Source organism: Pteropus medius, unplaced genomic scaffold, assembly GCF_902729225.1.
Source record: "Pteropus medius unplaced genomic scaffold, Ma_sr-lr_union100, whole genome shotgun sequence".
Classification (NCBI taxonomy): Eukaryota; Metazoa; Chordata; class Mammalia; order Chiroptera; family Pteropodidae; genus Pteropus; species Pteropus medius.
Genome location: NW_024349802.1, coordinates 11,768,146 through 11,794,576, shown reverse-complemented (window position 1 = coordinate 11,794,576; position 26,431 = coordinate 11,768,146). Strand labels below are relative to the sequence as shown.

At 52.0% G+C, this 26,431-nt stretch overlaps 1 protein-coding gene and 1 long non-coding RNA gene across 10 annotated transcripts; one reads left to right on the top strand and one right to left on the bottom strand.

The window, feature by feature from the left end:
* The first annotated feature begins 2,154 nt into the window (after positions 1-2,154).
* Positions 2,155-24,601, top strand: ARAP3 (ArfGAP with RhoGAP domain, ankyrin repeat and PH domain 3). 9 transcript variants are annotated; one of them, XM_039836358.1, is made up of 33 exons: positions 2,155-2,259; positions 3,802-4,342; positions 4,459-4,526; positions 4,633-4,744; positions 8,112-8,312; positions 8,456-8,525; positions 8,774-8,894; positions 8,984-9,168; positions 9,263-9,369; positions 9,610-9,809; positions 9,910-9,995; positions 10,147-10,329; positions 10,489-10,624; positions 11,238-11,354; positions 11,774-11,921; positions 12,028-12,130; positions 13,923-14,142; positions 14,821-14,884; positions 15,361-15,524; positions 17,320-17,532; positions 17,785-17,890; positions 18,838-18,985; positions 19,277-19,345; positions 20,050-20,124; positions 20,223-20,337; positions 21,803-21,931; positions 22,014-22,147; positions 22,374-22,456; positions 22,550-22,585; positions 22,721-22,784; positions 22,881-23,018; positions 23,159-23,254; positions 23,726-24,601. In XM_039836358.1, exons 2-33 carry the CDS (start codon positions 3,819-3,821, stop codon positions 24,197-24,199), a joined length of 4,689 nt encoding a protein of 1,562 aa, XP_039692292.1. In that variant the 5' UTR covers positions 2,155-2,259; positions 3,802-3,818; the 3' UTR covers positions 24,200-24,601. The 9 variants fall into 9 exon arrangements, with proteins under 9 accessions (XP_039692292.1, XP_039692298.1, XP_039692297.1 ...); XM_039836364.1 differs by having other exon boundaries at positions 2,156-2,259; positions 3,834-4,342; XM_039836363.1 differs by lacking the exon at positions 2,155-2,259 and adding an exon at positions 2,538-2,921 and having other exon boundaries at positions 3,834-4,342.
* Positions 24,602-24,719: 118 nt separating this feature from the next.
* Positions 24,720-26,430, bottom strand: LOC120581468 (uncharacterized). The gene is made up of 3 exons (XR_005647272.1): positions 26,263-26,430; positions 25,931-26,157; positions 24,720-25,850 (listed from the first exon to the last, which is right to left on the bottom strand). It is a non-coding gene; the product is annotated as an uncharacterized LOC120581468 (long non-coding RNA).
* Between the last annotated feature and the right edge of the window lies 1 nt (position 26,431).

The following is a 26,431-nucleotide window of genomic DNA, read 5'->3' as shown; positions in this document are numbered from 1 at the left end:
GGGTAGAGACAGACAGATACAGAGACAGAGATAAGAGAAACAGAAATAAAGCCAGAAATAAAGCATCCCTTCCCCGACACTTTTCCCCTCCCCTTGCCATTATTGTCAACTATGACAATAATGATAAATCAGTCACATTAGCTATAACTATGGCTTTATCGCCAATAGAAATTACATATATGTTGTTTCATATTATGGTATTGCACATATTTTGAAATACCATTTATGCTCATCAGTGCCTCAAAATTATGTGAGGTATCAACCTACTGCTAGATCTCATTTAAAGCATTAATAAAAAATTACCTATCTTACTATCACATTAAAACTGTTTTATAACTATTGCAATATAATTGGTTACCTTTGTAATCCTACATTTTTAAAATCATTTTATGCATTTTAAAATGTTATTCTAAGATCAAGTTCATAAGCTTTACCAGATTGCCAAAGGGAGACATGACACAAAAAAAGGTTCAGAACCCCACCAGGTCCCTGACCAGGACTCCCCCGCACCCATCCCCACAAGCTCCCTGTGCCCTGTACTAATTTACTCAACTCCCCTCTTTTGCTGGATTACTCTGAGTCCTCCAAGAAGAAGCTGCCAAGGCAGAATGAAATGTGCAAGGATTTGATTAAGGGAGTGCCTGAGAGAGAGGAAGGGAGCCAGGGGCTGTGGAAAGCTCTGAAGAGAGAGAAGGCAGGCAGGAGAGGGGGAAGCAACCTAGACCGGGAGGCAGTAGAAGGAAAGTTCTCAAGGCCATGAGAGAACTCGTGAGCCAGTGTCAGCTGTTAGCAGAGTCCCCCATCTCCCAGGAATGGGCCTGCATTAGGATCTCTGCTGAGCATGGTCATTGCTGGAGGCAGCCCAGTGGGAAGCTGGTCTTTAGAGTCAGAATTGATGGAGGCTCAGAGAGAAGCAGCCGAGGCCCTTCGTCTGTTTTCACTCCTTATAGTCGGAGGTCTCTAAGAAACATTCACCTGGCCCCACAGTTGTCCATCCTTACCTGTAAAGTGGAGGTGATAAAATTTCCTATCTTAAGGATTGTTGTGAGGAGTTATTGAAGTTTGCCAATCAATGTTTGCACAGGGCCTGGGACATAGCCGTTACTATGGTCATTTTACTTATTATTATCATCATTCTCTTTCTTAGAGGGAAGGAAGCTAGGTGGCTAAAGATGACAGTTCCTCTCCTAGACAGAACAACCGGGAGAGGTGGGGACCACTTGCCAACACTCCTCCCGGCTTCCCCTGAGGCAGGGGTCTTCCCCTAGCTACTGACAGTTCCTGTGTGTGCTGACTCACAGCCAGCTTCCTCTCAAACAAACAGGAAAACACAGCTGGCCAGCGCTTCCCTCCTCCCTCCGCCCCCGCACCCCCCCTGCCCAACACCACACAAAGCTGAACGGCAACCCAGCTCTGAGGGGGAAGTGCCTCAGGCTCTGGGGGACAGGTTTCAAGGCTGAGGCTCCCGGATAGATGGGGGAGGGGACAGGAGCCATTTCTCCTCAGGTGTCTTCTGACGAGAAATTGCAGCAGGAGGATGGGAAGAAGGATCTTCTCCCAAGGGTGAAAAGGCTGCTTGCTGGGTCATTGTGCTTGCAAAGGCTCTAGCCTTGTCCTCACTCCGGTTTGGGAATAGAAACATGGCCTTGCTGACTTTCATCCCTGGGAAGAAACCTAGGCCTGGCCCTTGGGGAGGAAAAAGCAGACGAGGACGCCACTGCTGAGCCTCTGCCCCTATTCCTCCAGGTCACATAGCTGGGCTGCTGAAGGGCTTCCGACTCCCACCCCCCCCCACCCCCTTCGCTGGGTGCCAGGGTCCAACCACCCCGCTGGGCGCAGAGGTGCCCTGGGAGCTTAGTGCCCGACCCTCTTCCCCTCCCCTTTTGCCAGGACGGGGAAGGGATGCACAGCGGTGGTGCGCCGCGCTCTTCCTCTCCGGTTCTCCCCCGTCCCCATCTCCTTTCTGGTCTCTGCCTCTTTGTCCTGGCCTCCAGCTCGATTCCGGTTCCTTTCTCGGTCCCCGAGAGGGCAGAGCGGGCCAGTCCGGAGATAAGCCCTGAGGTTGGGTAAGGAGACCAAAGTTTTTGAAGGCCCGCGCTTGCACAAGGAGTGGCCGGGGCCCCGCGGGGGGAACGGCCGGGCGGGGCGGAGCTGGGTCCAGTCGGGGGAGGGCTGAGGGAGGCGGGGACGACGCGGCGGGACCTGGAGCCTTGGACAGCCCGGCGGGCACCGGGCAGCGGACGGCGGCCGCGCAGTAAGGTGAGGACCCCCGAAACCCTGGGCCTCTGCTGCCCAGACTCCTCCCCATCACCTCCTCGAGGGCCTGCGTGGGAATCCCAGGCCCCCTCACGCCGGCGCCCCTCCACTCCCGCCGCGACCCGCCCCTCCCTGCGGGCGCGCGGCCTCTGCCCCCTCCCTCCTTTCCCCTCCCTCATCGCAGCCCGCGCTGCCCCGCGCTACCCGGCCCGCCCCCGGCACTCCTGCCCCGCGCACCTCCTGGTTCCCAGTCCCGTGTTCTCGGCCAGACCTGAGTCACCGGGAAACTGGGCTCTGAGTCAGTGCCAGAGGCAGAGCACCCGGGCCCTAGCTTGGGAATGGGGCCCAGCCACCGAGAAGCAGAAAGAGGCCAGGACTGATGCGGGGGAGAGGGAGTCCTGGTCAGGACCCCATGCGCGAGAAACTGGGAAAGCCATACCCGCAGAGGCCGAGAGACAGAAACCGAGAGTCAGAGGTGGCCGGAGAAGCAGATACGACTACAAATGTAGTTAAAATTAGAGACTTAAGACAGAGAAAAGCTTAATAACAGAGAGCAAAACCAGGAGAGAGACAAAAAAGATGGATTTGGAGGTTATCTCTGCCTCGTTCCCGGGGCCGAGACAGGGACAGGAAAGAGATAAAACTCACAGGAGACAGAATCAGAGGTAAGTCCAGGAAATAGACAGGGTCAAGGTGAGGCTTGCCCAGTGAGACAGAGCCTCTGAGACCTGACCCCGAGGGCATGGGCAGGGAGAAAGAAGCCTTGCAGAAAGCTGAGGCGGGAGGATGTCATTTCGCACGGCTGAGCCCCCTACAGGGTGAGTGCTGATGTCTGTGCTCACGGCTGTGCACATGTTGCAGGGGAATGGAGAGTAAGACCCTGGAATACCCTGGGCTCTGGTTCCTCCTCTCTCTGGTCCAGTTCTCCACCCCGTGCCCACTCTGCTCAGGGCCAGGACCCCACATGCTGGGACTAGTTGGGCCTCTGCAGGCAGTCTGACCAAGGCGGGCAGGATGCGGGGGCGGCGGCCAGAACTGGAGGGACAGGAAGGAAGTCTGAGCAGAGACAATAGGTGGAAGGGGAGGAGGCACTGGGAACAACCAGGATTAGGATGGCTGAGCCTCAGCCTCAGCCTCAGCTCTGGAAACCAGTGGGAGCGAGATCTGTACCTCTTCCTATGCCACAGCCGGATCAGGTCACACCACGGGGCCCCCTCCTTCCCGCCATCTCATTCCACCCGCATCCTTGCAGAGTTCTAGCATCTTGGCCCATCTTTATTTAGTTGACTATGCAGAGGCAGCACTTTGATCCAGAACAGGGGTGGGCGGGAGGTTGGGGCAAGCGTTTTCCCCTCTCTCAGCCTCAGTTTGCTCATCTGTAATGAGAAAGCCCTTCCTAATGTTCTGGATTGGCTCTGTCTCCAGATCACAGGCCTCTGGTTCTTTTTCTTTGGAATCTTGTAACCCCTGTCCAGGCCTCAGACTTTGGGACAGGGAGGGGGAATCTCAGCCTGAGCCCTCCCTTCCCCCTCCCCCTCCCCCCAGCAATGGCCTGAGCCCCCATGGCTGCCCCTCAGGACCTGGACATCGCTGTGTGGCTGGCCACGGTGCACCTGGAGCAGTATGCAGACACGTTCCGGCAGAATGGCCTGGCTACAGCGGGTGCAGCCCGGGGCCTGGGTCACGAGGAGCTGAGGCAGTTGGGCATCAACGCCACTGGGCACCGGAAGCGCATTCTGCGCCTGCTGCAAGCGGGCACTGCAGAGGACTCCCTGGATCCCCAGTCAGATAGTGCCATGGAGCCATCCCCCAGCCCAGCCCTCCAAGCCCAGCCCCCCAAACCTGTGCCTAAGCCCAGGACAGTATTTGGTGGGCTCAGTGGCCCCGCTATCACCCAGAGGCCTGGTCTGAGCTCAGCCCTCTTGAGACCAGAAGTGCCCAGGAGCCCAGAGTCCAGCTCGAAGTCCCCTCCTCTTCTCACCTCCTCCTCTGAGCAGCCTTCATCCTTGAACACTGTGGAGATGATGCCCAATGCCATCTACTTTGGCCTGGACTTAAGAGGCGGGGCACAGACAGCTCAGGACACGTGAGTTGGATTGGATCCCTGGGGATCCGATACCGGGTGGGAGCAAGGAGGAGCAGGGCATGAGGGCTCTTCCTTCCTCCTTGCTCCCTTAATAACCACTAGACATTTCCCCTCAGGGCCCCAGACAGCTCCCAGACAGCCGCTCCCGCCCCTGCCCCTGCCGTCAGGTCCACCACAGGCACAGGTAGGTGGATTATCATGGGTTTGAGGGAGAGGGACAGTGCCCTTCAGGACTTCAGACACTCCCACCCGAGCCTCTCTCCCTGTCTCCCACATCCTCCTCCTAACAGTGCACATCATGGACCCTGGCTGCCTGTACTACGGTGTTCAGCCGGTGGGGGTGTCTGGGGCACCCAACAGAAGAGAAGGCAGAGGTGCCTGTCAGGACAGGGTTGAACACAGGTGAGTATTCAGTAGGGTGGTGATGGCGGGAAGTGGGGAAGCTTGAGGAGCTGGTGGTGGCTGTGTTTCCAGTTATTCATTGAATGTGCTTTGAATGTCCACTGTGCTCCTGCCAGTGGATCCGTATCTGTACAGGTTCAAATACAGGATGACTATAACAGACCTAGTCACCACCTCAGGCAGCTTGTGACTCAGTGGGGGCAGAAAGGAAATAAAACAAGTTGATAAGCAAACGGGTATATAATTTAAAATAAGGAGAAGTGCTTTGCATTCTTTCACTTAACAAATCTTTATTGAGCACCCTATTACATGCCAAATATTGTTGTAGATGTTTGGGACAGATCAGAAATCCCTGCCCTCGGGGGAGATAGAAACTTAACAATGGATATAATAAATAAGTTACACCATATGTTAAAAAGTATTAAGTGCCATGGGAAAAAAAAATAGAGCACAGTAAGAGGGCTGGGATGGAGCGAGAGGGAGAGTGGTCTGCAATTTTTCATGAAGCGTTAGCAGAGTGCTCAGAAGATGACGCTTAAGCAAAAACATGATGGGAGTGAGGGAGTCAGCCGCAACGATATCTGGGAGAAGAGTGTCCCGGGCAGGGGTGTGGGCAGAATGGAGGCTTCAAGGAGACCCCGTGTCTGGGGGGATCCAGTAGCTGTGACAAGGCAGGCTGGGGCAGAGTGGGCTGGGTGGGAGGAGTAGGAAGAGATGACATCAGAGAGGTAAAGGGGCCAGACAGGTCAGGACCTTTAGAGACTTTTGATTTTACTCTTAAGTGAAATAGGAAGCCACTGGAAGGGTTGGACTTACATTTTAAGAATCTCTCTGGTTGCCGTGTTGGGAATGGTCTGTAGCGGGCAAAAGCAGAAGCAGAGAGACCTGTTAGCAGATTACTGCAGTAATATAGGTTGAGTTTTGGTTACATTTTGAAGGCAAACTGTTCTAGTAAATTGGAGTTTGAGAGAAAAAGAGCAGTCAAGTATGACTTCAAGGTTTCAGCCTGAATCTACACTGTCCAGTGTGGTCTCCATTAGCCACATGTGACTACTGAACACCTGAAATGTGGCGAGTCTGGAGTGAGATGTGCCATAACAGTAAAACAACTACCAAATTTCAAAGACCTAGTACAAAAAAGCAATACTAGATGGATATAACAGACATAAGTATAAGTTATCTTAATAATTTTTATACCGATTACATACTAATATGTTAACGTTTTCGGTATATTGAGTTAAATAAAATATATTATTAAAATTAATTTCACCTGTTTCTTTTTTATTTTTTTAATGTGCTACTAGAAAATTGAAAATTACATGTGTGGCTTTCACATTGACTCTTGTTGGACAGCACTATTCTGAGCAATTGAAACTTCTCGGAATTGCCATGATCTGAGATGGGGAGGACTATGCATAGAGCAGGGAGTAGGAGTAGGTCAGGAGTTCAATTTTGGCCGGGTTGAACTTGAGGTGTGTATTATACACTCAAGAAGAGTTGACAAACAGGCCATTGGATATGCAAGTCTGGACTTTGGGTGAGAGGTCTGAGCTAGAGAGCTAAATTTATGAGCTGTCAGCATTCAGATGGGGGTACGTAGCTGTGAGTGAGTGTCAGTAGACCAGGGGACCAAGATCAGAGTCCTGGCATATTCCAGTATCAAGAGGTTTGGGAGAAGAGGAAGGATCAGCAAAATAGACTGAAAAGAAATGGTGAGTGAAGGTGAAGGAAATACAGGGGGATATGATATAGGAGCCTAGTGAAGGGCATGTCCAAGGAAGAGGGAGCAGTCAGCAGCGTTAAATGCTGCTGAGAGTCCAGATGAGGACTAAGAACTGACCTCTGGAATTGGCAACAGAGAGGTCACTGGGGACCTTGACAAATGCCGAGGGTGAAAGCTTGATCAGGGTAGGCTCAAGAAAGAATGGAAGAGGGAGGAGGGAGTGGTAGACGACAGCGAGGGGGGCGGGAGGGATTACATCATTTCTTCAATTAAAATAATTAACTTAAAGAAAGAATGGAAGGAGTTAGAAACGGATAGACCACATTTTTGAGGGGTTTTTCTGCAAAGAAGAATAGAGAATTAGAGTGGTTCTTCAGAGTGGAAGGTGAAGTCAAAAAAGGTTTTCCATAGGATGGAATGTTATATGGGTTTAATGATGAACAGAAATGGTCTCGTAGAGCGGGAAATGAGCTGATGTTGGGGAGAGAAAGGGGAGAAAGTCTGGGGAGAGGCCTTTGTGTAGATGAGAGGAAGAGGATCAAGTGCACAGAGCGGGGACTGGCTTTAGACGGGGTGTTTACTATAGTAACAGAAGGAAAGCAGAGTATGTGCGAAGTGGGGTAGATGAGATGCTGGGTGTCTGTGGGGCTTCTTGTCTGGCTGCTTCAACTCTTCAGGCAAATAGGAAACTAATGAGTAGAAGAATGGTTCTCAACCTTAGCTGCTCTATAGCCCGGGGAACATTTAAAACTGCAGATGCCTGGGCCCTACTCCCAGAAATTCAAGTTTGAGTATCTGGTATGGGGCCCACATTCCGGTATTTTTAAGTTTCCCGAGTGATTTTGTGCTGCTGAGGTGAAGAACCACTGGAAAGTGATTGAGAATGATAGAGGGCTTTCTGAGAAGATGGCATAAGCAAAGACCTGAGAGTGAGAAGAGGCAGCCCAGGGAAGCGTGTTCTAGGCAGAGGGAACAGCATGTGCGAAGGCTTTCAGACAGGGAGGGGAATGCGGCTGGAGTGTAGTAGCAAAGGTGAGGGCGACCCAAGGTGAGGTCAGGGGAGTAGCCATAGGTCTCACTGTCCATGGTCTTGCAGCCCATGGTAAGGAATTTGGATGTATTCTAAGGGCAAATGGGAAGTTATTGAAGAGTTCCATGGCAGAGGAGTTAAATTATCTTATTTGCATTTTTAAAAGAGCCCTCTGGTGATGGTGGGAAAATGGATGTTAGAGGTTGGGCAAGAATGGAAGCAGGTGACCAGTTAGGTATTCCACATCACCCCCGTGAGAACTGGTGGGAACTTGGTCCAGGGAGAGAAAGTCAGGAACTTTTTGGAGAAAGAACCAATAAGACTTATTGATTAGATAATAAGCCATCATGACAGGGAGTCATCTACACAGCCCTTTCCCAATTCTTCTATCAAGTAATTCAAATAGCAGAGGAGAGGGACTGAAATTTTCCCAATAAGAAGTCCAAGTGTGCTCAGAGAAGAAGGTCTGTGCTAATCTTTTGGATTCTGGATCTTCCTATTCCCATTTAAAAAGCAGATCCAGTACCTGCCAGGCATTCTACTAAGTGGTGTGGATGGGGATGTCCAAGGAACTGGGTCTAATGTGTGTTCCTCTCTGTCTTGGCCCCCACAAGGCTCAGCAGGCAGGATCTAGAGGCACGGGAAGACACTGGCTATGCCAGCCTTGAGCTGCCTGAGGACTCCACTCTCTCACTGCCCACCCTGGACACAGAGACCAGCGATGACCTCATTTCACCCTATGCCAGCTTCTCTTCCACGGCAGACTGCCCTACACCCCTGCTCAGTGGCTGGCTAGACAAGCTCTCCCCTCAGGGGTGGGGCTGCTGGGAAGGGAAGGGGAGGGAGGCTGGGTGGTGGTGATGGGGTGGGGGAGTCAGGCCCCATGTAGTCCCAGGCCCTGGGCACTCCCAGGATACAGCCTCTATCATTCACTGATCTTGGTTCCTCCCTTCCCCAGAAACTACGTCTTCCAGAGGCGCTTCGTGCAGTTCAATGGGAGGAGACTGATGTACTTTGGCAGTGACAAGGTGGGGATCTAACGGTTTCTGCAAGAGGCCTGGGGACAGGGAGGGCTGAGAGAGGCTCAGGATTGGAAGCCAGGGTGGGGGGCCAGTCACCGCATGACTGACATCAGCATCTGAAGTAGCCGTGTGAGCAGCAATACCTCACTGCTTGTGGAATGAATGCCGATCTCATTATAAGTTGCTGCTGGCCCCTGGTGTCAGCACATCTGACTGAGTTTCTGTCTCTGTGGGTCATTGGGCTGTCTCTCTAGGACCCCTTCCCCAAGGGTGTGATCCCTCTGACTGCCATTGAGATGACCCGCAGCAGCAAGGACAACAAATTCCAGGTCATCACCAGCCAGAGGGTATTTGTGTTTCGCACAGAGAGTGAGGGTGAGGGCCAGGGCCCTCCGGTTCAGGGTGGGGCTGGGGAGGCCATGTGAACACACGGCCCACTGACCTGCTTCCCTGTCCCCTACCAGCTCAGCGGGACACATGGTGCTCCACACTGCAGTCCTGCCTGAAGGAGCAGCGCCTCCTAGGCCACCCTCGGCCCCCACAACCTCCCCGACCTCTCCGCACGGGCATGCTAGAGCTGCGCGGACACAAGGCAAAGGTGTTTGCTGCCCTGAGCCCTGGAGAGCTGGCACTGTACAAGAGTGAGCAGGTAAAGAGGGCTGGCCAGGGTGAGGGGCCTGGCCTAGCCCATTGTGGCACTTCACCATGCCTACCCTCCTGTCTTCCCCCATCGACCCTGCCAGGCCTTCTCCTTGGGCATCGGGATCTGCTTCATTGAACTGCAAGGTTGCAGTGTCCGGGAGACCAAGAGTCGCAGCTTTGACCTGCTCACACCCCATCGCTGCTTCAGGTGGGGCCCAGACTGGCAGAAGGCAGGGCTGGGGGAGAGACTTTGAGGGAGGCACAGGGTGCAGAGGATTGGAGGCCTCAGTGGGTGGGCGCTGATGGGAGTCCAGGGAGCAGGGTCCAGGAAGTTAGGAGGGTCTGGGTCGGCTCAGATGTGGTCTGCGGAGGTTCCTACAGGAATGGCCAGTGGGATGGGACAGGTGAGGGGTTGTCCATGCCCACAGACTGGCTGTCCACCCCTCAGCTTCACAGCCGAGTCTTGGGGGGCTCGGCAGAGCTGGGCGGCCGCTCTGCAGGAAGCAGTAACCGAGACCCTGTCTGACTACGAGGTGGCTGAGAAGATCTGGTCCAATCGGGCAAACCGGCACTGTGCAGACTGTGGGGCCTCCCGCCCAGACTGGGCCGCCGTCAACCTGGGGGTGGTCATCTGCAAGCAGTGTGCAGGTGAGAGCTGGAGCCTTTAGCTGAGATGGGGAGGAGGAGGAGGAGGCTGGGGCGGGAGGACTCGGGGCACTCATGCCACATGCCCCTCACACCCTTACAGGTCAGCACCGGGCCCTGGGTTCTGGGATCTCCAAGGTGCAGAGTCTGAAGCTGGACACGAGTGTCTGGAGTAATGAGATAGTGCAGGTGAGGAGTCTGAAGAGGGAGAAAATAGGGGTGGGGAGGGGAACGAAAGGAGAACATTCAAAAAAGGCCTTGGGCCCAGCTTGGGGACAGGATTGGAATGTCTGGGGATTCCAGTTCCTGTCCCTTACCTCTGCCTCTTGTCATCCTGCAGTTGTTTATTGTCTTGGGAAATGATCGTGCCAACCGCTTCTGGGCGGGGGCCTTACCCCCAGGTGAGGGGCTGCATCCTGACACAACCCCGGGCCCCCGGGGAGAGTTCATCTCCCGGAAATACCGGCTGGGTCTCTTCCGGAAGCCCCACCCTCAGTATCCAGATCATAGCCAGCTTCTCCAGGTAGGAGGGACCGGTTGGAGCTGATGGGGAGGGAGAAAGCAGTCTCTGAAATGGAATAGCTGGACTTGGGGGAGGGGGCTGTGTGTGATGACCACAGGACTGTCCCCAGGGCTCTCAGGCTGGGGCTTGGGGCTGACGGAGGCTCTGCCCTCCCTGCAGGCACTGTGTGCAGCCGTGGCAGGACCCAACCTTCTGAAGAACATGACCCAGCTCCTCTGTATCGAGACATCTGACAGCGAGGAGCCCTGGTCTCCTTCGGCCCTCAGCGGCAGCTTCCCTGGTCTCCTGTCCCCAGGTGATCTCCGCAAGTGCCTCCTCTGTCTCCCACCAACACTTCTCAGCCCCAGCCTGTGCCTTGGTTCTTCCAGGGAGCTGCAATTACCCCTGACCAAGTCTATCTCAATGGCCCAGCCTGGGTATTTCCCAAACTTTCAGATGCTCTGGGGCCTATTTCCTGATGTCATGAAATGACTGATGATGGCCACCGCCTGGGGTGAATATGGATGTTTGAGGTGTTAGTGCTGGTTTGCCCCTGACAGGGTCAACCCACAGGCCAGGTCTCATCTCCCTGAGGGCAGTCTGATCATAGCAATGGTCATCTAAAGATACTGGTCTCCAGTGATCAGGCCAGAGAGGGCTAAGACACTTATAAGATGGCCCATGCTCTGAGGCCTCCATCTAGGGCTGACTGCCTGGTAGGCTGGCTGATGGGGTGAGGCAACGGGCAAGGGCTGGGTTAGAGGCCTTTCTAATCTGAGTAGTGAGGGGTCCAGCCCCACTGGGCTCGACTTGGCCATGCTGCCAGTAGAGTTGGTCCAGCTGTCTTCCTCAATTTGATCACTTCCCAAGGGGGCTCAGGCCATCCCATTGTACTGGCCTGACCTGACCACTTGTCATTCCTCTTGCAGACCCCTCCCCTGGCGTGTACAACGAGGTGGTGGTGCCTGCCACTTACAGCAGCTTCCTGTACTGTGGTCCCATCAGCAACAAAGCTGGACCCCCGCCCCCCCGCAGGGGCCGGGATGGTGAGGGAGGAGCCGAGGGATGGGGGGAGATGGGGAAACTAGGACGGGCACTAGAGGGGAAGAGAAGGAGGAGAGGGCTAGAATGGCAAAGTAGGCTCATGCCCAGGATTGGGCTGGGTGGAGGGGGTAAGGGAGGGACCACGCTAGGTGGCAGCATTGTTCTCTGAAGTCAGACAGTCAGGGTCAAATCCCAGCTCTGCTACTTCCTACCCCTGAGTCTTGGGCAAGCTGCCTAAATTCGAATCCCCAGTATCTCCATCTACAAAAAAAGGAGTGAATACAACACCCATTCATAGGATCGTTGTGAAGATTAGGTGAGATCATACAAAGGCTTGGCACAGAATGAAGATCTGGCGAATGGGAATTCTGAAAGTAGGGACAGAGGTCGTCTGCCTGCTGACCATCAGTTTGTCCCTTAGCTCCCCAACGAATGTGGTGCGTGCTGGGAGCGGCTCTGGAAATGTTTGTGTCAGAAAGCAGCCCTGAACCCCTCAGCCTCATCCAGCCCCAGGATGTTGTATGTTTGGGTGTGAGCCCTCCACCCACTGACTCAGGTGACCTTGACAGGTAACAGCCCCCCATGCTCATCGAGCTCCCCTTTTCCCTTCCTGATCCTGATGCTGAAGCCCCCTCCATGGCCCCATTCTCCTCCCTAACCTCATCTTCTCTTCAGGTTTCCTTTTTCCTTTGAGCTCATCCTTACCGGAGGGAGGATCCAGCATTTTGGCACAGATGGAGCTGACAGTCTGGAGGCCTGGACCAGCGCCTTGGGCAAGGTGACAGAGCAGAGACCCCTCCCATGGGTTCCCTGTCCCCACTTGTCCTCATCCTGTCTTCTCCATTCCTACAGCCACTGTGCCCCTTCCATTAACAGCTAAGGTGGACTGAGCACTTATTCTATGCCAGGCCTTGTAGTAAGCACAGCCCACTCAATATCTCATTCAGTTTTCACAGCAACCTTCAGTGGTAAGGATTATTAACATTTTACACACAAAGAAACTGAGTCTCAGAGGTTATGAAGTCACTGGGTCAAGATCACAGAGCTAGGAGGCAGCAGAGCGCAGGACAAAAATCAGGCCTCTGTCCCCAAAGCTCATGGCCCAAACCTCACTGCCTCTGCCTCCTGCTCCCCTCCCCCAATTCTCCAGGTCCAGAGGCAAAGCTGCCTTCATCCATCCCAGCTTCTCCATTCCCAGTCAAGCCGATCTCTCTCCATCCTGCACCCTCTCCCTAGAATTAAAAAGTTCAAGCCCTGGATTCAGAGATCCTGGAATTTGAGTGTTCCAACTCTCCGTTTGTGAGCTTTTCCACAGGGGTAGAGTGGGGGTTAACGACCCGCTCCATGGGGCTGAGCATGAGAGACATGTGAGACCCACGGTGCCTGGCGCTCAGCGGGCCACCGTCTGTGGGTGCTGACACAGGAATGGTGATGATGACGACAGTCGCTCCCATCCTTAAATAGCTTTTCCCTCAGCTCATCACCCTGGTACTCGCCTAACAACTCAGAAAGTCCTACGCCCTGGTGGCCTGTAGTTTCCTTCCCCTTGCAGCTGCCCTCCTCTGCCGCACTCTTCTGAGTTGCTACTCTGCGAGTGGCCGGTGACTTCCCATTGCCAAGATCCATGGGCTTCCTTCTGGCCTCATGAGGTCATTTCTACAGCATCTGACACTCCTCTGACTCCACTCTCCAGCTTCCACTATAACTCCACACACCAAGGAATTGTCTCCATGCCCTTTAAGGGTTCTGTAGTGGCCCTCCTAGCCAGGTCCAAGTCTCCTCTCATTATTATCTACACTATCCAAAAATCTAGCCCATCCTTCAAGGCAGTGGTGCCACCCAGTGTGTGGGTTGCAGACTGTTACACTGTACTTGTCCGTGGACTCTTTGTTATGGTCCATGACAAGACAAGTACAGATCGAGAGTCAGCATTTAGAATATTTCATAGCAGTTTGACAGAGTGATTTTGTGTGGAATCTAATTATAAAAATTGGGGGCTCACATTTTATCTGTGCTGCTTTTTTTGTTTCGCTTTCCAAGTAATTCATTTTTATTATTTTTAATGCAAGTATTGGTTAGTGACAGTTTGGAAATTTTTTTAAAAAAATAAAAGAAAAAACTTCCTCTTCCTTCACCACAGGTAGTTTGAGAAGTACTGCTTTGAGGTGCATCTCCAATAGTCCTTTCTCCACGAAGCCTCTCCCTGTGGCCTGGTGGGATTTCCCAGGGTGTCACGACTCTTCAGTTATAGCATTATAGTTACCCATTATTTCTTACCCCTACATCCCAATTAAGGGCATAAGGCTGTCACACAGGGCTTTTCTCTGTTTTGGCTGCAGCAAATTGAATTGAATTAAATTTCTCTCCCGTCTTTCTCCATCCATCTCTTGCCTTCTTCTTGGGTCTCGCCTTTACTCCCTCCCCATCCCTTTTTATTCCTCTCTCTCTTCTGCTTTCTTGTCATGTCTTTCTCTGCCCTGTCCCTCTCACTCTAAGCTCTCCCCCACCCCCACCTCTCTCCCTATGTCCTCTTTCCCCATCTTCTCTCCTTATGCCCTCCTTCCCCACAGTGGTTCTCCCCGCTGAGCTGCCACCAGCTGTTAGGCCCCGGGCTGGTGCGGCTCGGCCGCCTGTGGCTGCGGTCCCCCTCCTATACAGCCCTGGCCCCTGGCCTGTGGCTGTCAGGGTTCGGACTTCTTCGTGGTGACCACCTCTTCCTGTGTCCAGCACCGGGCCCTGGCCCTGCAGCCCCTGAGGATATGGTGCATCTGCGGCGGCTACAGGAGATCAGTGAGCAGGGGTGGGGACAAGGATGAAGGGTGGCCGTGATGGGGTGGACTTTTACTTACCTGGAGGTCCCTACGGGCAATAGAGGAACATAGTGGATTCAGGCACAGCTCTGGAGACAAAATGCCTAATTTAGACCCCGCTCCCCACACTCTATCACTTCCTAACTGTGTGATCTTGGGCAGGGTACTTAACCTCTCTGTGCCTTAGTTTCCTTATATTTACAATGAGCACAACAGTGTTGTAGTAAGTCTCACATAAGGCAATACATATAAAACACTTATCACTGAGCCTGGCAAGAGACATCTTATAAGTGTTCAGTAAATGTTATATGTTTTAAATATTGTTGTTATCATTATTTAGAGTCACTTGCTGGTCAGGGACTGGAAGAGAGAATTGGGTACTCTCACTTTCTCCTAAAAGAGGAACAGTATGGGGTAGCGTTTTAAGGCTTTGAAGATAAGAGACCTGAGTTTAAGTTTAGCTTCGCCATTTTATAGCACATAATCAGAGGCAAGTTACTTAACCTCTTTGAGCTTTATGTGTCACCTGTAAAATGAGGATAACATGCAACTCATAGGATTTAATGCTGCATTGTTTGTAAGCCTGGAACCTACATACCCTAAATATTGCATAACTATTAGTCACGATGATGATAATCTCCGATGACTCTCCTTCCAGGTGTAGTCTCAGCAGCTGACACCCCAGACAAGAAGGAGCATTTGGTCCTGGTGGAGACAGGAAGGTAAGTGTTGCCCCTACGGTGAACTCTGCCCCACCCCCACCCCTTTCTAGAGCTCAGCCCACACACTCCACCCTGTCCTGCTGGACCACTGCCCACTTCCTCAAAGTTCCTTCCCTAGTTCAGGGGCCCTGCCTGGGGTGGATGTTGCTGCCCCCTGCTGGTGCATCTGGGAAATGTGGTCTTTGTGATCCTAGGACTCTTAACTGTGGTCCCCAACCTTTTTGGCACCAGGAACTGGTGCTCCTATTAGAATCTAATACCTAATGATCTGAGGTGGAGCTGAGGTGGTGATGCTAGCACTGGGGAGCGGCTACAAACACAGATGAAGCTTCACTCGCTTGCCCACTGCTCACCTGCTGTGCGGCCAGGTTACTAACAGGCCACAAGACAGTACCCGTCCACAGCCCAGGGGTAGGAGACCCCTGTCTTAGAGAACCCTCTGGAGCTGCTTCTGACTCAGGCCTCTTGGGTCTCAGGACCCTGTATCTGCAGGGGGAGAGCCGGCTAGACTTCTCAGCGTGGAATGCAGCCATTGGGGGAGCGGCCGGTGGGGGCGGCACAGGGCTGCAGGAGCAGCAGATGAGCCGGGGTGACATCCCCATAATCGTGGATGCCTGCATCAGTTTTGTCACCCAGCATGGTGAGTGGGTACTGGCTGATGCTGAGCCAGTGGGGGATGGGGAACAGGGGCATGGCTAGGGGGGTGATATGTTTCTATGTGCTTTGCCTCCAGAGACTACAGTCTGACAGCCTCAGCTGTGTGACTCTTGGCAAGCTGCTTTGCCTTTCTGAGCCTCTGTTCTCTCCTCTATAAAATGGGGCTACTAACAATCATTTTCCAGGATAATCGTGACAGTAAGATAACACCTGTAAAGCATTTAGTGCAGGACCTGGCAGGTAGTAAGTGTCCCAAAGTAGCTGTTACTGTTGTAGAGGCAGCTGCAAGGCCAGAGCCAAGTTGTGCAGCTAAATCCTTGAAGGTTTGAGCACAATTATTCTGTGTGAGAGGTTTCCCAGGCCTAAAGGATCAGCTATGAAAGAGGTTCTCAGAATTCTTTGTGAGTTTTTGGCCTCCACTTTATTCTCCAGGCCAAGTAAGGACAAGTAGAATGTATATCCCCAGCAAACCCCCATTAGAAGGCTGAAGGAAAATTCACAGAAAACTAAGGAGGTCAATAAAGGGGAAAAATGCACATCCTTGAACCTATAAATAAATGTGCTTACAACATGGAAAATGGAGTCAGTGGCTAATGACATTCTCCATGCATTGGCAGTAGCCTCATAAAGTGACTTTCCTCACTCACTGGACCCCTAGCTTCTTCTCAGCCTCCCTTGTGTCCAAGGGTGGAATTAAGTGAGAGGCCCAGGGGAAAAGCCCTGGAGAAAGAAGGCAGGTGCTCACGCCCACCCCTGCACAACTCCTGCACTGCCACCCCTCCCCGGCAGACATTTGTTGGGTGACTGCCACGGGCCAGACACAAGGACATGGCCGTGAACAGGGAAGGTCCTATGAAGCTCAGAGACTAATGGGAGAGATGAATAATGAATAAGAAAACAAATGCAATCAGTTCTCATTATTCGAGGTGGTTATAGTCTATAAAGTTACTACAAACACTGAATTAATGCAGACTGAATTGTTGCCCCAGTGGAAATTCATGGTTGGGTTTCTGGGAATTTCTGGTCACATTTTCATCCGCCGATCAATACATGACCTTATGTGTGTTTTTGTTTAAAGACATTTTATTTAATATATACTGTTGGTTCGTTAACATCAAACTCGTGGCCAACGAGCACTACGTCTCCTGCCTGAAGGAAGCTTATCTGACGCGTATTTTATCTAGAAGGCACATCGCAGCCTTCCTGGACTTAGGGACATGGACTGCACATCAGTGCCACAGTCGGGGGCCCTTGTAAGCAGCAAAATCACCCCACAGAAAAAGCACAAGAATGCAAAAACATGGCTCTAAATAGACCATGAAAAAGACACATGTTTACTGTGTGAGACCCTAGCTGGGAGCACGTCCAACAGCAATTCAGATTCTTCTCTGCTCTGCGCATGTTCACGACGGAAAAGGTGCCACCACCAGTATTGATTTGGGCGTTACGATGACATTTTAGCGAGCAGATGAATTTGCAAATATGAAATACTCGAAAAACTAAGACCTGGAATGTGATTTCAGAGGGCGCTATGTAAAAATAAAAGTGATGAGGAGATAGAGAGTAATGGGGGCTGCTAGGTGTGACGGCTCGGTTAGGGAAGGACTTTCTGAGCATAAGGACTGAGCAAGGGCTTGAGAAGCAAGACCGTGGAGGCAGAATTCCCCCTCTCTGAGCCCCCAACAGCCACATACCATGTAGGAGGTCACGGATGGGGTGCTGGGTGGGTGGTGGTGGGTGTTTGGCAGTCTGTGAGATGAGACACTGGGTGTTCTCAGGGCTCCGGCTAGAGGGTGTATACCGAAAAGGGGGTGCTCGTGCGCGAAGCCTGCGGCTCCTGGCTGACTTCCGGCGGGACGCTCGGTCAGTGAAGCTCCGACCAGGGGAGCACTTTGTGGAGGATGTCACCGACACACTCAAACGCTTCTTTCGAGAGCTCGATGACCCTGTGACCTCTGCTCGGTTGCTGCCTCGCTGGAGGGAAGCTGCCGGTACTCCTAAGATTCCTAAGCACCCCTCATGGGCAAGCAGTGGGCAACTAGGAACTCCACCCCACCCCCCACGCCCAATCCCTGAGGCTCTCTTGTGGGATTGGGCGGCCCTCTCCCCACGCCCCTCCCTGGAGGATCAGCCAGGGACTTGGCTCAGGGCATGGTGGAAAGGGGGCAGAGGCACATTCATCCTGGTTTTCTAAATATCCCTCCACTCTCCCTTCCCTTCTCTAATCCTCCATTCTATCCCAGAGCTGCCCCAGAAAAACCAGCGCCTGGAGAAATACAAAGAAGTGATTGGCTGCCTGCCTCGGGTCAACCGTCGCACACTGTCCACCCTCATCGGGCATCTCTATCGGTCAGAATGGGAGACCCTCTGCAGGCCTTCTCACTGACCCTCCACTACTTCCACCCAACCCCCTTGTTTACGTTCATTCATCCATCCCACAAACAGTGGTTAAGTGAAGGTGTCATAGCATAAAGGTTCAGAGGTGGACTTTGGGGTCTGACAGATGTAAGCCTTAATCCTGCTCCACCATTCTAGTGTGTGTCTGTGGCTAAGTTACTTACCCTCTCTGAGCCTGTTTCCTCATCTGCGAAAGGAAGACAATGTAATGAATTGTATCTACCTCAGGTTATATGAGAGTTAAGTGAGATAATCCTTGTAAAATTCTTACTATAGCACCTGGCATATAAATTGTAAACATTCAGAAAAAGTGAGTAATCAATATTATTTGGTTTTATTCTATGTCAGGCAAAGGACTAGATGCAGGAGACAAAGAATAAGATGCAGATCTACCTTTACCAGTCTACTGGGAGACAGGTCTTTAAATAATTCTAGGGTGAACCCCAGCTGCTACATTGTACTGATTATATCATAACACAGGGACTTGCCAATCATGAACTGTGGGCCAAATCCAGCCCACTGTCTGCTTTTATAAATCAAGTTTTATACATAAAGTGTAAAACCATACCCATTCATTTATATATTTTTGATGGCTTCTATCAAAACTACAACAGCAGAGGTGAGGACAGAGACTATAGGCCTGAAGTATTTACTGTCTTTTTACATACAAAGTTTGCTGATTCCTGCTATATTTATAATCACCCTTTTCTTGTCTATCTCTCCCTTGGACTAGAAGCTCCTTGAGACCAGTATTGTGTCTTACTCACTGATGCATCCCAAGTGCTTAGCCCAGGGCCTGAATACACAGAGACTCAATAAGTGTTTGCTGAATGAATAGATACATTGACAAACAAGTGAGCATAAACTGCATTCCTCATGACCCTCATGCCCCTCCGTAGGGTGCAGAAGTGTGCAGCTCTAAACCAGATGTGCACGCGGAACCTGGCCCTGCTGTTTGCACCCAGTGTATTCCAGACAGATGGGCGGGGGGAGCATGAGGTGCGAGTGCTGCAGGAACTCATCGACGGCTACGTCTCTGTCTTTGATGTAAGCTTGCCTGACCCCTGACTGACAGTCTCTCTTCCTGGACTCTGGGTCTTGCTCACCCCAAGCCCCCGGCCAGGCCCCCTGAAGGCCCTTTGCATCAGGAATCACCTCCCAGAGCCTTGGGCCCCTCTTGTACATAACCTCGCTCCTAACATCCTTGCACCATTGGTCCTTGGCTCTTCTGGCCTCTAACCCTCTCATACGGGTCATCTGGTCCTGCACATCTCTCCCTGCTCCCCTCCTTTCCCAGCATCCCCCACCCCCACACACTCCCTTTTGGCTTTTCCACAGATTGACTCTGACCAGGTAGCGCAGATTGACTTGGAGGTCAGTCTTATCACCACCTGGAAGGATGTGCAGGTAACTTGTCCTGACTTTGGCTCCTCCGTGGGGCAGGAAGGGACATAAAGGTAGGAAGCTGGCCTTCTGCTTCTGGACACAGGGGAAACCCAAGGAGGGGGATACTTTGGAGAGGGGTTTGGTTTAAGATTTGCTCCATTCATTCTACCATGAGGATTCTTCATTACAAAATGGTGGCAGAAGTACTTCAGTTCCGTATGTTAAGAGATCCCAGGAAGAGTTAGCTAACTTAGATGAAAAGGTGAGACTAATAATAATAAACACTGTAGCAAACAGCTGAGGAGTTATTATATTCCTAGTGCCGGTAATCTCACATTAGCACCACACGACCCATGAAGACCCTGAGCATCTGGCCCTTGCTTATGGAAGTAGGTAGTCCCATTTTTTCAAATAAAGAAACCGAGGCTCAGAGGGTCACTTATTCAAGGTCACACCGTAGGGAGTGTAGAATTGGAACCCAGTTTGACCCCAAAGCTGTCCTCCCAGGCCCCGTGCTGCTCTGCCTCAGGAAGCAGCTATGCAGCCTGAAGATGTGGTCCCGCCACTCCCGGAGTTCTCCCGTTTTAGGGCCTGAGGGATGGTGGGATGAGGGTTGGGAGGAGACTTTTGGAGGGGAAGCATTTATGAGGCAACATGAAGAGTCTTCTAAACCTTGATTCTTTGCATCCTCTGTGTCCTCCTGACTTCTTTACCCGTCTTCTCAGCTGTCCCAGGCCGGAGACCTCATCATGGAGGTTTATATAGAGCAACAGCTCCCAGACAACTGTGTCACCTTAAAGGTCAGTCTCAAGGTGACAGGAGGGGAGATGAGAGGATGATGCGCAGCAGGGGCAATGGCCTGACCAGCAAGGGTTCTCTGCTTTTGCCCTAATTCCAGGTGTCCCCAACACTGACTGCTGAGGAGCTGACTAACCAGGTACTGGAGATGCGAGGGACAGCAGCTGGGACAGACTTGTGGGTGATGTTTGAGATTCTCGAGCACGGGGAGCTTGGTGAGTATGACCATGTGTGTGCATGTGCATGTGTGGTGGGGAATCAAAGTCACCAATGACTTCTGTGTTACCCAATACAGTAGACACTGTCCTCACGCATATGAGGGGACAGTCTATGCGGTTGGCCACTCCCTTTTTCTCAACACTCTTTCCTCTCTTGACTTTTGTGGACCCCAGAAACCTTTGGTTTCCCTTCCACCTCAAAGGGGGTTTCTCTTCTTCCTTTGCCCAGATTCCAAATGTTGGAAGGACCCTAGGGCTCAGTTCTGACCACTCTTCCTTTCTCTATCTACATGTCTCCTTGGATGAGCTCATCCGTTCCCATGGCTTTAAATGTCATTAACATTTATCTCTGGCCCAGACCTCTCCTCTGAGCTCCAGACTCACATGTCCAACTGTGGACTTGACACCTCCACTTCTACATCTCATAAGCATCTCAAACTTAAAATGTCTAAAACCGGATGTAATTCCCAGCCCCCTCCCCTAACAAAAAGCCCAGGTCATTTCCTAGTTTTCCCAGCTCGGTCAGTGGCACCACTATTCTCCCACTTGGGAGTCCTCTGGGGCTCCTCCCTCTTCTTCATCTTCAGACCCAACCCCACCAACTCGCTCTGTCGACTCCATTCAGATCTATCACTCTCTCCATCTACACCATTGTCACCACCCTGATCAAAGTCACCATTATCTTTCTGTTCTCTAACGTAACCACTGAAATGTACAGTCCCAGAAAGGCCAGTGTTCCATTCTCACTTCCTGACAATCCGTCTTCTGCACAGCAGCCAAATGGGCATTTCGAGCATAAATCAGAGCATGCCATTCCCATGGTTAAAACCTTCCAATGGCTTCATATTTGAACTTAAAATTCAAACTTCTTATTGTGGCACACAAGACCCTGAGTGTCTGGCCCTTGCTTATTTCTCGGACCTCATCGTACATAACTCATCCTCTCGCCTATTTTCTTTGCTCCAGCCACACTTGGCTGTTAATTCCTTAGACACATCATTCCTTGCTCTAGGCCTTTGTTCTGGCATTTTTCATGCCTGAAATCTTCTCCCCGCCCCGATCGTAGCATGACTTGTTCTTCCTAGTCCTTCAGGCCTCCTTGTCTCATCTTCAAATTGCCCCCTCCAAAAGGTCTGATCACCCTATATCGATAGTTGCCCTGTTACTCTTTTAGCTTCTTATTGTTTCCCTCAAAATAATTGTCTTTGTTTTATTTACTTACTTGTTTACTGTCTGCTCCCTCATGAGGCCGTGGGCTTTGTGAAGTTCGGCCATGTGTTTCATGCTTGCCACTGTGTCCCAAAGGCCAGCACTATGCCTGGCATAGATAGTGTAACATAAATGTCTGTGGCCTGAATGGTGGAGTGGATGAAGGAGTGAATGGCTGGTAGGAGAGGAGCTGGGGTCTCCCGGCTGTGGATGGATAGTCTGGTTGATATCCCCCCCGCACCTTGCTTCTTAGAGCGGCCACTGCACCCCAAGGAAAGGGTCCTGGAGCAGGCCCTGCAATGGTGCCACCTCCCAGAGCCCTGCTCAGCCTCTTTGCTCTTGAGAAAAGTCTCCCTGGCCCAGGCCAGCTGCCTTTTTACAGGTGAGCCTCCTTCTTCGGCCCAGCACCCCTAGGCCGCCTCTCCCCTAGAACCTTCCACTGAGCACTGCCCCACTGTGCCCAGGTGTCCGGCGGGAGAACCCCAGGTTGGGGCTTTTGCGGTGTCGTGAGGAGCCACCCCGCTTGCTGGGAAACCGCTTCCAGGAGAGGTTCTTTCTGCTGCGTGGCCGCTGCCTGCTGCTGCTCAAGGAGAAGAAGGTGGGGCCCGGGGGCGAGTGGGGACAGACATTGGGTGGCCGTGTGGGAAGAGCCATGACCACATTGACCCTCTCACTTCACAGCCCATACAGTCATCAATCTCACTGGTTCTCTGGCCTTCTGACCCTGTGATCACATAACCCCAGTGCTTCCGTGACTTCTCAGCCTCATGAACCGTGATCCTTCTCTCACCTCTCAACCTCGTTGACTCTGTCCTTGTTTTCAGAGCTCCAAACCAGAACGGGAATGGTCTTTGGAAGGTGCCAAGGTCTACCTGGGAATCCGTAAGAAGTTAAAGCCTCCAACAGCGTGAGTTGGCTCCCCAGACCATCCTTCTAGGACTTTCCTGTCACCACCCCTCTGGCCTTTCCGATCACCCCATCATTGTTCTTTCCCTCCTAGATGGGGCTTCACGTTGATACTGGAGAAGATGCAACTGTGAGTATTTCTCAGTCTAGAATCTCCTGTGGCTTAACTCTGCCCCTTGCCCTCTATCTCCTTGCTTTTTCTGTCCTCAGTCCCTATAGCTGTGACCTTTTCCCTTCGCCTAAATTCCCCTCTGATTACTCCCAGATACCTGTCTTGCACTGATGAGGATGAGATGTGGGACTGGACCACCAGCATCCTCAAAGCCCAGGTAAAGAAAGGAGAGCTGAGGGATAGCTCTGTGGTCCAAGCTCTGTCCTCGGTACCTCCCATGCCCACCTGTGCCAACTTCTTCCCCTCCCTCCAGCATGATGACCAACAGCCAGTGGTCTTACGACGCCGTTCCTCCTCAGACCTTGCCCGTCAGAAGTTTGGCACCATGCCTTTGCTGCCCATCCGTGGGGATGACAGCGGGGCCACCCTCCTCTCTGCCAATCAGACCCTGGTGAGATACCAGCCTGCCCCAACCCCCTCCTGATCCCTGCCCGTACCCTCGCCGCACTGCAGGAGGGAGCAGTGCACCTATCAACCTGGTGCCCCCGCTCTGCCTTCTCTGTGCCCCTACTCTCCACCTCCTGTTGCCAGGCCTCACCGTGTCTCTGTGTCTCTCCCTCCCCTCATCCCCATTCCACCTGTGCCCAGAGGCGACTTCACAACCGGAGGACCCTGTCCATGTTCTTTGTGAGTACTGTGCCTGCTCCACCGTGTCCCTGTCAGCGCTCTATTCCTCTGTGCTGCCTGAGCCAGTATGCCCTCTGTGTTTGTCCTGATGCAGGCCATCAGCAGGCGTGTGTGTGTATAGGAAAGAAAGAGAGTGCATGAGAGAGCGTTGGGGCCAGAAAGAGTGAAGAAAATGAGGGATGATAAGATGTGGTAAGGAAAGGGGGAAGTGGTTACAGGATCTTAGAAGCAGAAGGAAAGTGGTTAAGCGAATGCGTTTTGGAGTCAGACAGACCTGAGTTCAAGCCTCACCTCTACCATTTACTCTGTACCTCAGTTCATTCACTTGCAGTGCAACTCATTGTACAGAGTTGTTTTGATATCATACCTACAAAGTATTCTGCAGCATCTGGCTGAGAAGAAGAGCTCAATAAATGATAGTGATTAATAATCTAATAACTCTCTTTCTTCTGCCAACTAATTCCCATCCAGCCGATGAAGTCATCCCAGGGGTCTTTGGAAGAACAAGAAGAACTGGAGGAGCCTGTGTATGAGGAGCCAGTGTATGAGGAAGTGGGGGCCTTCCCCGAGCTGACCAAGGACACCTCTACCTCCTTCTCCACCACACGGGAGCAGACTGCCAAACCAGAAACCCTCCTCGCCAGCCAGAGGCCCTCTGATCAACCCCTTCTCTCCAAGGCAGGCACCCTGGGCCCAGAGGAGATGCCACCTGAGCTGCCCCTGGGCCCAACTTCAAAGAACAGCTCCCAGGAACATTTGTCCCTGGAGGAACAGCTGCTCCAGGAGCTCAGCAGCCTTATCCTGAGGAAGAGTGAAACCACCATAGGCCTGCTAGGCCCCTCCCCAGCCCTCCACCCCCAGCCCCCGAGCCCCAACAGCCTTCCAACACAGACACCTGGCTTCCCCACCCCACCTCCTTGCACTTCCAGTCTACCCTCCAGCTAGCCCCTCACATGACCAGCAGTCTGAGGGGGTAGGTAACCAAGAGACCCAAGCTCTCACTATGGCAGACACTATTGAGACCTTCCTCTGCCCTGTCTGGAAAGACTCTAGAATCCAGTGTGGTGCTGTGGAAGGAACACAGGGCCAAGGGCTCCAGAGGCTGTGTCCTGCCCAGAGATGGGGAGGTTGTGGCCCTTCTCTGGGTCTCCCCACTCACTTGTCTGTACCAGAAAGTAACCGAAATGAGGAGAGCCGTGAATGTCAAACTGTTTCGTACTCCCCACATATCTCCCTCAACAAGGGCAACTCCTGCTTTATATATTTGATATGTAGGCATTCTGTGAGAGATTTTGGGTTTGAAAAGAATGGTTTAGGTGCATTAAAGAGAAAAAAAAAGACCTGAAAGCCAGAAATCTGAAGGAACTCCAAGTCTGTTTTACCCCACCTCCTACGTTTGGCGACTATTCTGAAGCCCTAGAGTGGGGAGGTTGGTTGGGGTTGGTGGCAAAGAGGAGCCAAAAAGGATGGGTTACTGTAAAGCTTAGAACCAAAAGGCTGCCATCCTTTTATTTATTCATTCATTCATCATTCATTCATTTATTCAACAAATATATATTAAGCACCCATGTAGTACCAGGTATTAGGGATACAGTATGAACAAAACAGACAGTTTTATGGAGCTTCCACTGTAGAGAGGAATCAGAAAACAATACACACATTCAGTGCTGTGAAGAAAATAAACCAAAGTGATGTGCTTGTGGAGGGGGTCTTTAGGCTGGATGGATGGGGAAGGCCTCTGTGAAGAGCTGAAACTTAAAGGTAAGCCAGACATCTGGAGTGCTGGGAGAGGGAACACTCCAGAAAGAGAAGGAAAGCAGCAGGCATGAAGACTGCAGTGGGAAAAGACTTGTTCTGCTGGGGGAAAAGCAAAGAGGCTGGAGTGGCAGGAGAACAGTGAGTGAGGAGCAGGAGAAGAGCGTGGGCTGAAGGGAGAAACACAGGCAGGGGCCCAATTGTGTAAAGCCCTGTATACTATGCCAGGACGTTTGGATTTTATTCTGAAGCCATGGAGGAGTTTTAAAGAAAACGGTGATGAGATCTTACTTCTTTTGATTTTTAAAAAATTTATTTTTTATTTTTAAAATGCGATCGCTGTTTTACAAACGGTGGGTCCTAACAGGGAAGACTGGAAGCAAGGAGACCAGATATTAGACCAGGAGACTGATAATGGGGGTTTGGACTAGGTTTGTGATTTTGGAAATTGAGGGAAGTGGATCAATTGGAGATATTATTTAGAAACAACCTATAGGATTTGCTGGTGGATGGAATGTGACGGTAGAAGATAGGGAACACTGACTCCGACTTTCCCAACTGGATAGAGAGTGGGGCCATTTAGTTATGTTACCTGGGGGAGGTGACTGTGGAAGGATCAGGTCGAAGGGACTGTTTTAAAAGTTTAAGGTGTCTATTAGATATACAAGTGAAGGTGTCAGTGGCTGTTGGAAATGTGAATCCGGAGTTTGGGGCCTTCTCCAAGTCGGAGGTGTGGTGACAAGCATGGGCGAAGGATCCACGGTGAGGTGGGTGAGGAAAGGGTATGCGAATCCTCTGAAAGCTGCATCGAATGAAGCTGGTAGATTCCGGGGTCCAGAGCCTGGAGGGCAGACCCTAAAGTTGATTGGTGTTTTCTGGGCTGCAGACCCTACGCTCATCTCCCAGCTCATACCCACTCACTGGTACCCTTCAGCTTCCACTGGCCCAGAATGTGCCTTCTGGAACTAGTTCCTTCCGGGCTCCAGGCGCCTTTCTCACCTCCGCTTGCTCTGGCTTTTCCAGTTCAGTGGGAACTGCCCTGTTTCCCTAGTCAGACGCATCTTCGCTCAGGCATCTAGTGACTCAGTTTACCTGGTCACAGAGTGAGTTCCTCGCCATTCTTCACTCTACGAGCCGAGACGAGAGATCTGCATATGTAAATGAATAATTAGAAATAATTACGGGCTGAGTCAGTGGCTCCACTAGAAATGGAACCCAGGCGTCTTGACTCAGAAACCTGGAGTTCCCCCTACCTCCCAGGGGACGCAGCGTCCACTCCGCGGCCCGGACCCTTCCTAGGATATTCCAAGCAGCGACAGAAGTTTAGATCCTCTGCGGGCCCCAGCGCCTCGCGGCCCAACGCGCTGCGGGACCAGACGTGTGCGGGGAGGGGGCGGAGCCGGGCCAGACGAGGGCGGGGAG

Coding starts and splice junctions, on each gene's coding strand:
- ARAP3 (XM_039836356.1), top strand. CDS start 3,369: ATGGCTGAGCCTCAGCCTCAGCCTCAGCTCTGGAAACCAGTGGGAGCG. Junction 8,895..8,983: donor GTTTCGCACAGAGAGTGAGG/GTGAGGGCCAGG, acceptor GTCCCCTACCAG/CTCAGCGGGACACATGGTGC. Junction 22,148..22,373: donor TGCTGCTCAAGGAGAAGAAG/GTGGGGCCCGGG, acceptor CCTTGTTTTCAG/AGCTCCAAACCAGAACGGGA.